Source organism: Artemia franciscana, unplaced genomic scaffold (genome assembly GCF_032884065.1).
Source record: "Artemia franciscana unplaced genomic scaffold, ASM3288406v1 PGA_scaffold_32, whole genome shotgun sequence".
In the NCBI taxonomy this organism is placed as follows: domain Eukaryota; kingdom Metazoa; phylum Arthropoda; class Branchiopoda; order Anostraca; family Artemiidae; genus Artemia; species Artemia franciscana.
The window spans coordinates 1,928,907-1,939,950 of record NW_027062665.1 but is presented as its reverse complement, the minus strand read 5'-3'; the positions used below and the strand labels follow the sequence as shown (position 1 = coordinate 1,939,950).

The 11,044-nt window shown below is 32.2% G+C and overlaps 1 protein-coding gene across 1 annotated transcript in view; it reads left to right on the top strand.

Moving 5' to 3' along the window:
- The first annotated feature begins 3,161 nt into the window (after positions 1-3,161).
- The window catches only part of LOC136041649 (protein tincar-like), a 139,127-nt gene continuing 131,244 nt past the window's right edge, over positions 3,162-11,044 (top strand). Inside the window, exon 1 of the mRNA XM_065726353.1 lies at positions 3,162-3,395. Within this exon, the coding sequence (XP_065582425.1) occupies positions 3,309-3,395 (87 nt within the window). The 5' untranslated portion in view covers positions 3,162-3,308. The remainder of the gene's footprint in view (positions 3,396-11,044) is intronic.

Sequence of the window (11,044 nt, the reverse complement as noted above, 5' to 3'; positions counted from 1 at the left end):
TTTAATTGGTTTTTACCTTTATTTTAGCTTATTTTTCAGTTTTTTCCTTTTTTTTAGTTTTTTTTTAGTTTTTAGTTTTTTTAGTTTTTTACCTTTTTTTAGTTTTTTTAGTTTTTTTAGTTTTTTAGCTTTTTTATTTTTTTTATTAGTTTTTAGTTTTTTTTGTAGTTTTTGCCTTTTTTTAGTTTTTTTAGTTTTTTAGCTTTTTTCATTTATACTCCCTGTGTCCCGGTGCTTTGTTGATTGCTAATCGAACATTCCTTTTGTCCTGGTCGCTTTCTCTTTGAGTGTCGTCATTTATTTTTTTCTTTTTTAGTTCTTTTAGTTTTTACCTTTTTTAGTTTTTTTTAGTTTCTTAGATGAAAATTTTTTTTAGTTTTTTCCTTTTTTTCTTTTTAGTTTTTTATTGGTTTTTACCTTTATTTTAGCTTATTTTTCAGTTTTTTCCTTTTTTTTAGTTTTTTTTTATTTTTTATTTTTTTTAGTTTTTTACCTTTTTTTAGTTTTTTTAGTTTTTTTAGTTTTTTAGCTTTTTTACTTTTTTTATTAGTTTTTAGTTTTTTTTGTAGTTTTTGCCTTTTTTTAGTTTTTTCAGTTTTTTTTTTTAGTTTTTTATTGGTTTTTACCTTTATTTTAGCTTATTTTTCAGTTTTTTCCTTTTTTTTAGTTTTTTTTAGTTTTAGTTTTTTTAGTTTTTTACCTTTTTTTAGTTTTTTTAGTTTTTTTAGTTTTTTAGCTTTTTTATTTTTTTTATTAGTTTTTAGTTTTTTTGTAGTTTTTGCCTTTTTTTAGTTTTTTTAGTTTTTTAGCTTTTTTATTAGATTTTAGTTTTTTTTGTAGTTTTTGCCTTTTTTTAGTTTTTTTAGTTTTTTAGCTTTTTTATTTTTTTATTAGTTTTTAGTTTTTTTTGTAGTTTTTGCCTTTTTTTAGTTTTTTCAGTTTTGACGTCACCTGATCCAGTTTTTTCAGGTGACGTCACCTGATCCACAGATCCACGATGGTGATTGCTAATCGACCATTCCCTGTCCCGGTGTCCCGGTCGTCATTTATATCCCCCTGTTTCCCCCGGTGTCCCCGTTGTAGTTGTGTCCCTGTGTCCCGGTCGTCATTTATATTCCCTGTGTCCCGGTCGTCATTTGTATCCCGGTGTCCCGGTCTGTATATACATTCGTTTTTTAGTTTTGTTTTTCTCCTTTATTTTTTTCCTTTTTTTTTCTTTTTTAGTTTATTTAGATTTTTAGCTTTTTTAGTTTTTTTATTAGTTTTTAGTTTTTTTTTTTCTTTTTAGTTTTTTTGTAGTTTTTACCTTCTTTTTAGTTTTGTTAGTTTTTTTTTTTACTTATGTCCTGGTCGTCATTTATACTCCCTGTGTCCCGGTGCTTTGTTGATTGCTAATCGAACATTCCTTTTGTCCTGGTCGCTTTCTCTTTGAGTGTCGTCATTTATTTTTTTCTTTTTTAGTTCTTTTAGTTTTTACCTTTTTTAGTTTTTTTTAGTTTTTTAGATGAAAATTTTTTTTAGTTTTTTCCCTTTTTTCTTTTTAGTTTTTTATTGGTTTTTACCTTTATTTTAGCTTATTTTTCAGTTTTTTCCTTTTTTTTAGTTTTTTTTTATTTTTTATTTTTTTTAGTTTTTACCTTTTTTAGTTTTTTTAGTTTTTTTAGTTTTTTAGCTTTTTTACTTTTTTTATTAGTTTTTAGTTTTTTTGTAGTTTTTGCCTTTTTTTAGTTTTTTCAGTTTTTTTTTAGTTTTTTATTGGTTTTTACCTTTATTTTAGCTTATTTTTCAGTTTTTTCCTTTTTTTTAGTTTTTTTTATTTTTTAGTTTTTTTTAGTTTTTTACCTTTTTTTAGTTTTTTTAGTTTTTTTAGTTTTTTAGCTTTTTTATTTTTTTATTAGTTTTTAGTTTTTTTTGTAGTTTTTGCCTTTTTTTAGTTTTTTTTAGTTTTTTAGCTTTTTTCATTTATACTCCCTGTGTCCCGGTGCTTTGTTGATTGCTAATCGAACATTCCTTTTGTCCTGGTCGCTTTCTCTTTGAGTGTCGTCATTTATTTTTTTCTTTTTTAGTTCTTTTAGTTTTTACCTTTTTTAGTTTTTTTTAGTTTTTTAGATGAAAATTTTTTTTAGTTTTTTCCTTTTTTTCTTTTTAGTTTTTTATTGGTTTTTACCTTTATTTTAGCTTATTTTTCAGTTTTTTCCTTTTTTTTATTTTTTTTATTTTTTAGTTTTTTTTAGTTTTTTACCTTTTTTTAGTTTTTTTAGTTTTTTTAGTTTTTTAGCTTTTTTACTTTTTTTTTTATTAGTTTTTAGTTTTTTTTGTAGTTTTTGCCTTTTTTTAGTTTTTCAGTTTTTTTTTAGTTTTTTATTGGTTTTTACCTTTATTTTAGCTTATTTTTCAGTTTTTTCCTTTTTTTTAGTTTTAAGTTTTTTTAGTTTTTTACCTTTTTTTAGTTTTTTTAGTTTTTTAGCTTTTTTATTTTTTTTATTAGTTTTTAGTTTTTTTGTAGTTTTTGCCTTTTTTTTAGTTTTTTTAGTTTTTTAGCTTTTTTATTAGTTTTTAGTTTTTTTTGTAGTTTTTGCCTTTTTTTAGTTTTTTTAGTTTTTTAGCTTTTTTATTTTTTTATTAGTTTTTAGTTTTTTTTGTAGTTTTTGCCTTTTTTTAGTTTTTTCAGTTTTGACGTCACCTGATCCAGTTTTTTCAGGTGACGTCACCTGATCCACAGATCCACAGATCCACACACAGACAACTTATTTTTATATATATAGATATAATGTTCTTATACATATTTATACTGTGCTGTTTTTTTTTTCACCGAAGTAACGCGTCTATGTTTACAGAAATGTACTGTGGTGCTCAATCGCAGAATTATAAATTGTATAGGCTATACCTAGATAGGGCCTATGGTTCGTTTCTGATTTTTTTTTTTTTTTTTAGTTTTAGATTCTACTATATATTTTGAAAAGCCGACGTTATCTAAAAACAGTCATCCAATAATTAACCAATAATAGTAATGCAAGTAGAGTCCCCCGACCCCCCTCCAGTTTTCTTACCTTTCAACTTTACAGATGACAATAACTGATTTATTCCCTAGAGGCTGCTGTCCGTCGGAGATGTGCGCGTCCGCTCTTTTCAATCCTTTCGAACAAAATCTAAATTAAATCAGTCGCGTTTTAGTATTCAAACAAACAGGATGTATATGTAATATTTATGGGAATGAAATTGAAAAATTTAGTGTTTGAATGAAGTCATATGTTCTACAATAGAAAAAGTTTAACGAATAGTTTTGTTGATTGGATGTGAAAAGCAGTATGGATCGTAAAAAGGAAAAGTGTTTTAAACTGCATTTAAATTCAGCTGGCTCTTTCTGGTATGGGATATTTGGATTCCTCTTACAGGTATTTATCTTATGACTTTGCTAAGTCCCAATTTAGGTTAGGTTAGTTAGGTATAAAAGTGCTTAAATTTGAATTTACGGTAGAAGCGATTATTATATTCCTAAAGAACATAAAAAAGGCGGTAAATGTTTAGTTTCGTCACAAGTTATCTAAAGTGCGTATTACTGCATATAATAAGATTCTGACGATTGCATATTGTTTCTTTGTTATTATTAAAGAAGCGCATCCATTTTTTAGCTTTCTAAAATCCTCCTCCAATGAGACTAAAAATGCATAAAGTTGGCATGCTTACAGGTAACTTTACCAATAGAGCGAAGCGTATTAGTCCATGAACCCCGACATCGGGGCGAGGTCTGTATTCCATATTTATTCAACAAAGAATGATAAAACTGAAAAAAAAAACTCAAATGAGGTTTATTAAAGAAATATAGAATAGAGACTTCGCCACGCTGCCTGCAGGGCTCATGGGCTAATACGCTTCGCTCTATTGGTAATGTTACCTGTAAGCAAGCCCACTTTACGCGTTTTTAGTTTGCCCATGGAGGATTTTCCAGTTTGGAGCACTTGTGACGAAACTAAACATTTACCAAAAAGGTATCAAGTGGTATGTTCATTTTATTTGTAAGTCAATAGCATGAACTGCGAAAAATTTATCCTAATTTATGATATAAAATTCAAGATGAGGAGCTCTTATGTGGTAAAATTCTAGTTTAATGTTTTTTGGCTATCTTGGAAACTATGTGTATTTGGAAACTATCTTGGAAACTAGGCGAATGAAACCATGAATTAAGTCTCAATAATCCCCGAATAGGTATTTCGAAGCATCTATATTCACTCCCCCCCTCCAAGGGCTGCTCACTATTGAGAATCTGTGCGGGCAAATATAGGCTTGCTAGCCTGTATAATTCCGTTAGCCTACTAACATAGGGACTATGCAAACATTCTATTCGATGACTTTTTTATGCGCTTTCTAAATATAACAATCGTTTCACTCGCAAATGGATTCCCCCTCTCCTCTGATGGCTCTATATAGGCTTTAACCCTAACCAGCCTAATATAGGCTAGTTTTGTGTTATTCTGCATCTGTCTAAGCATGTTTCCTGTAGATTCCTTATGTTATGCTCTTACCAGATATCATGGTTGCAGTCGCTTTTCAGAATAGCCCTAACCTAGTAGGCCATGTGCAAAAACTAAAAGCAAATACTAGAACAGTGAAATTATCACTAAGATATAGCAGCATGTTTTTCGTAGGCCTATTCACGCTTCTGTGTGTCGTTACTCCAACGTTTATATAATATTTTAACGTTTAATAATTTTTAACCTTTAAATTAACGTTTAAATAATATTTTTGTCCCCAATTCTGTTGTAATCTTTAGACGGGAAGCTTTTCACTGGGTCAAGAATGTAAGAACCGGTTAAAAAAGAAGATATCTTTTCGCAAGATATAAAACAATGGACATATATATTGGTAGGGCCATGTCTAGGACCGTCAGGGAGGGAGGGGGGTACATTGTGAAAAAAGCCACCGTGGCATTTGGACAGAGCATAAAATAAGGAATTTAATTGTATTACTTATATTTGTATATTTCCTTTAGAAGTGGACAATCACTAAAGTAGGCCATTATGCATTATTTCAAAATCTGGGCTGTTATAAACCATAAGTATATTTTTATCAATCGTAAGACAGGTATGGATAGACTGCTTGTTAAGGTTAGTCTACTTTTAGGGCAGAAATACGATAGGAAATAAGAAATGTGTCCTTAGATTTTCTACTCAGGTAGTTTCTAATAATAACTGCCGTTGCAATTGCATCTCGGGCCACCCCTCCTAACGAAAACAGGTAGATCCCTGATTTTGAGGATTGATTATGTAAGGGGGGCTGCCCAGACCGCATTATATCAAACACGTGACCTAACCAAAATACCAAATAAATATTTAATTAAAATATAGCTACAATGTGGTTCTGGGTACCCGGCTGACTGACGTATTTCAAAGAGTAGTTTGTACGAAAAATGTGGTTCAGCCCTGCTTTTTAGGGCTATAATGAAAAAAAGGTTGAGATGGCTAGGTCACGTTCAGCGGATAAAGGATTACAGATTGTCCTTTTTGGCCAACCGTCTGAGGCTAAAAGGAAAGCAGGTCGTCCTTGCCTGTGGTGAGAGGATATCATAAATAACGATTTAAAGGAAATGGGAACTTCCTGTGAGGGTGTAAAGAGGGAGACCTTGGATGAGGGTTGGTCTCCCTATTGGGAGACCAACCCAATAGATTGGGTTGGAGGAGGAGCGTGCGTAGCTGTGTTAGCCTCAGGTGGCTTGGTGCTGCGGTGAGTTAGTAGTAGTAGTAGTTTCACACCGAGTCGAAGCTAATGTTGTCTTGCATAAAGACCATGAAGACCGGTTATTGTCTCATGTTTGCGATACAAGATCTTGAGTGTGGTGGCTATAAGATAAAAGTACCATGGTATTTTCCAGGAGCAGGTCCCCTCCTAATTGAAACCCCTGTCCTCCCCTCCTATGTGCCTTCAATGCACTTGAAAAGGAGTACGCTAGCTGAAATATGAGAAAAAGATGAATCGAAAAAAACGAGATCGCTTTTAGTACCCAGGGGAATACCGAAGTCCATATTGGCATCTTTAATATCATACTTGAAATCATTGCGGTCAATGTATCATGTCACACTAATAGACTCGAATTGAATAGGCTATTCAATTTGATGTCATTTGAAGTTTTTACTGTTTCAAATTGATTTTGTGTGGTCCCTTCCCCTCTGAGCGAGGAGACACATTGCCAAATCCGGATCTGAGGGTTTCTTTGTTCTCTTTTTTCTTTGACTGCATTTAGACATCAGTCATAATTTACATTTGATTAAAGCCAAATGCTAGTTTTTCGGGTGATTTTTCTTGCATATCTTCAGAAGTGTATCTATTAAAATTGAAATGATAAAATTGGGTTGGCAGTAGTTCATTGGATCAGGAATGTATTCGTCCGTTTATCATACAACAACAAGTACATATCCAGGATTTTTGTTTTGGGGGGATATTTGTAACACGCATAAAAAATTTGTTCTGTATGTATTTTGTCACTTTTTGAACGTTTCGGATTTTTCGGGAAGGGGTTCAAACCTGGTATCCCCCTGGATACGCCCTTGTGTAGCGACAATTCCGTTGTTTCAGTATTCGAACTCCAAAGTGCTTTGTATAAAGCACTTTAGTCTTGCGCGTGCTCTGTCAAATTTATCCCCCCCTAATAAATTTCTTCGTACACGCCTGGTAAGTAGTAGGCTATTAAGAAGTCCAAAATCAAAACAAATTGCTTCTAATGTAAACAGGTAGAAGCGTAAATGTAATCCGTAATGTAAATGTAATCTAACAGCGTAAATGTAATCAGCGTAAATGCTGAGATGTGTTCATCTCAGCGTAATTAGCAATCAGCGTAAATGCTGAGATGTGTAGGCTACTTGGTTATTGCCTCTGCGATTTGGGTCAGCGTTGTGGTCAAAGTTGTCAAAAAATAAGGGTTGCCCACTTTCAAAATCATGTAAACCAGGAGGCTCCATACCAAGCTTTTTAGATGTGTGTACCGAGTGATACGATTTCTGCCAATTGTACCATTAAGTGTTCCAAATATGACGGGGTATGGCAGAAGGGTAGGACGCACATGGTGTAAAAGGAAATTTGTTTTTAGAAACGGCAATGACCCATTGGCATTTATGCCATGTCCACCTTTTTATGTATCAACAAATTCCTTTTTTTAAGCAGACTTTTCATCTTTTCTTGAAGAAAGATTATTCAATTTTCTTTGTTATAAGAATTTATTGTATAATAGTCTTAACTTCTTTTTATTTTTGGTTTCAGGTAAATTTTTTTCATTCTAAATTCAAGTGGTTTTTTCATGTGACTTTAATTCACGAAAAATTAGAGAGAGTATATTTACAATATCTATGGGGGTAAGTTTGTAGTTTTTTCAAAGAAAATATCCCAAAAGGTATTTGCATTAAACGCCGGACGCAGTTTTTTTTTCAACTTTCCATGTTCAATGTACAGTATTTGAAATGTGTAAAGGTACTTTCGTGGTATAGTGAACACATTTTCTTCTTGATGTGTAATGAAACCGGTTTTCTGTGTCCACTCGGGGATAATCGGCTTAGTCGCGAGATAAAGTACTATGCTGGTATATTTTGATTAAATATTTAATCGATAGAGGTGGTTATGTTAGATATTTAATACAATGTGTTCTGGGGGACCTGCTTTCATTAGTTGTTTCTTGTAGTTTCCATAATTTTGTTACTAAAGTATTATATTTTCATCATGTTTTGACATATTTCATTATAATAAACCTAACTTCACTTCTTAAGTGTGGTCTTTATAACATGTAAGTACCTGTATAAATACCACGAAACAAGTATTTTTCAAAATCTAGGAGGGCACAGGCCCCTCTGACCCCAATGGTTCTTTTATATTTGAATGCTCTTCATAATCAAAGGTATTTTTAAAAGCATATCATTAAACGCCAGGCGCAGTAATTTTTTGATTTTTCATATTCCATGTATTTGGAATGTACAAAAACACCCCAAAAAGTGTATTTTGAAATCTAGGAGGGCGTAGGCCATGCTGCCCCCACCCAATTGACGTCATAGATAACTTCGAAGACCATACTGACGTTCCATGACGAAAGTATAACAGTTCAAAATAGCGATGAAATCTTTTAATCGAAATCGACTGTGAGTTTTACTGCTGATGATGAACACTGTATATATGTTCGAAATATCCAGTTAAAATTTTTATATCTGTTCACTGTCGATTAAAAGGTTTCATCCCTATTCTGAACAGTTATAATTGACGTCATTGGTTCTTTCAAAGTTAAATTTTCCTTATTATTAAAGATATATTTAAAGGTACATCAATGAAGACAAGACACGATTATATTTTAGCTTTCCATATTGCACGCACCGTATTTGACGAGAATTGTTCTGGAGATTCAGCCTTTCCGCCCATACGCTCATGTTCTATATACTTCTGAAGTTGTCTTCTGCTCCTCTTATAAGATTATATCTTGTATTCGAGTACCACTTAACAGCTTGGAATATTTATCAAACATAAGCCTATGTCAAAAGCTTTCCATTTTTCACAAGGGAACTTTCCGGTCATTTCCCTCAAGTCGATTTATGAGTAATGAGGGAAGACACTTCGATTCCTAAGTAAACTAGGTTGGGGAGGAGAAATGATGTGCAGCCGAAATTCTGGTACATTGGCAAACTGTCCACGGTAATGAACGGCCAGGAAAGTATGACCCTTGTCAACAGGCACTGATGATTTTAAGAAAGAAAAAAATGTTATTAAATCGACTTAATCTTAAAAAACTACTTTTATGCTGAATTTAAATGTGAGAATTTTGGAAAAAAAACGGGAAAACGCTCTCATAGATAGGCATGATCTTGACGACTATAGCTCCGCCGAATTTGAAACGTCAGAGTATTCTATATGGGGGGGGGGTTCATACCCCTCAAAACACGTAATCTCATATTCATTGTTTATTATATCTATTGTCCATCTGTGTAGTTCTGGGTGACATTTTGTCTGTCAATCTGTTGAACATAACTTTAGTCATAGATCATATAAGTCTTGCAAGGACTCGCCCACTGTCTCATTATCGCTGTAAATCGTCTTAACAAATTCGTTTGAATCTTGTCAATCACTATCAGTGTTGTGATACCAATTTTTATGTCTCGAGTGATGAAAATAACCATTCATCAAGCTACTCATTCTTGAAGGAAATTTAATATAAAAAAAACAAGTTTTCTTAACTGCAAGTAAGGAGCAACATTAAAACTTAAAATGATTAGAGATTATTTGGTATATGAAAAAGGTTGTTCCCTCCTCAACGCCCTGCTCTTTACGCTACAGTTCGACTCTTTCTCACATCTCTACTTTTTAAAACATTAAAAAACTTTAGCGTAAAGAGCGAGGTGTTGAGGAGAGAATTTCATATACGGAGTAATTTCTGTTCGTTTTAAGTTTTAATGTCGCTCCTTACTTGCAGTTAAAAAAAATGATTTTTTGTTCAATTTCTGAACATTTTTGAATTAATAAAAACGAAATTTGCATATTAATTTTTTGGGGGCTAAATGGCTTTTTCATAGTTTTAATCGGATGATTTTGATAAAAAAAAAGGTTGGGAGAGGAGGCCTAGTTGCCCTCCAATTTTTGAATAGGCTACTTAAAAAGGCAACTAGAACTTTCTATTTTTTTTGTTTACGAACGTTTTTATTAGTAATAAATGTACGTAACTTGCGTAGCGAATTTGTATATTTGTATATTTTAATTATAAATTAGACGGATCCCCTTGTATACGTAATAATTTCTGTTCGTTTTATGTTTGAATGCTGCTCCTTACTTCCAACTGAAATTTTTTTTTTTATTTATTTTTTCATTGTTTTTTTAAATAATGCTAGAAAATCCTGTGCCCCCTTCATGGAAAATCTCTTCCCTCATGATAAATTCCTCCATGGAAAGATCTTCCCACGTATCCCACGTAGGTTTTTCGACTATGCTGAACAAAATGGCTATCTCAAAATTTTGATCTGGTGACTTTGGGAAAAAAGAGCGTGAGAGGGGGCCTAGGTGTCCTTCAATTTTTGGTCACTTAAGAAGGTCACTAGAACTTTTAATTTCCGTCAGAATGAACCCTCTCACGAGATTCTAGGACCACTGGACAATCACCCCTGAAAAAACAACAACAACAAAATAAATAAATAAACACGGATCCGTGATCTGTCTTCTGGCAAAAAATACAAAATTCCACATTTTTGTAGTCAGGAGCTTGAAACTTCTACAGTATGGTTCTCTGATACGCTGAATCTGGTGGTGTGATTATCGTTAAGATTCTGTGATGTTTAGGGGGTGTTTCCTCCTATTTTTCAAAATAAGGCAAATTTTCTCAGGCTCGTAATTTTAACTAAACTTAATTAAATTTATATATTTAAAATCAACAAAACTATTGGTATCAAAATTCAAATTTTTATTGTTTCGGTTACTATTGAGCCGGGTCGCTCCTTATTTACAGTTCGTTACTACGAACTGTTTGATTTGTATCTGTTTGACTTCAATGTGTTCGCTAAGACCTATATGCGGAGCCGAGGCACAAAGATAGGCTTAGTGATAACAATTCGTTATCACTAACTGTATGATAGCAAATGCAGTATAGAAGAAGCTAAAAGATATTGACAAAAATAATGCTAGTTAAATCAATGTACCCAAGAACCTTGTTTTTGACTTTTGAACTGACTCTCAAACGAGGGCAATGAGAGATTTTATTTAAACCAAAAATAGATCTTAAATATCCTTGTTAAAAATGTCCTTATTACATAGCGAAAGAAATCGCGCGAAAGCGATGAACCTGATTAACTATTTTGTCCTGAAGACGGTATTTTTACCTTAAAAAGGGACAAATCAACTCGAGGCAAATTTGCCATAGCCAATAAATGTAGAAATGCAATGTTTCAATAGAAATATTATACAGTATAATAAATGAATATAATATAATAAATAAAACATAGTATAAAACGATAGAAATAAAGTTCCAATAGTTATATTTGGAGACGCTAGATATTTCTACAAAGTATCATTTCTCTAAAACACAAGTACATGT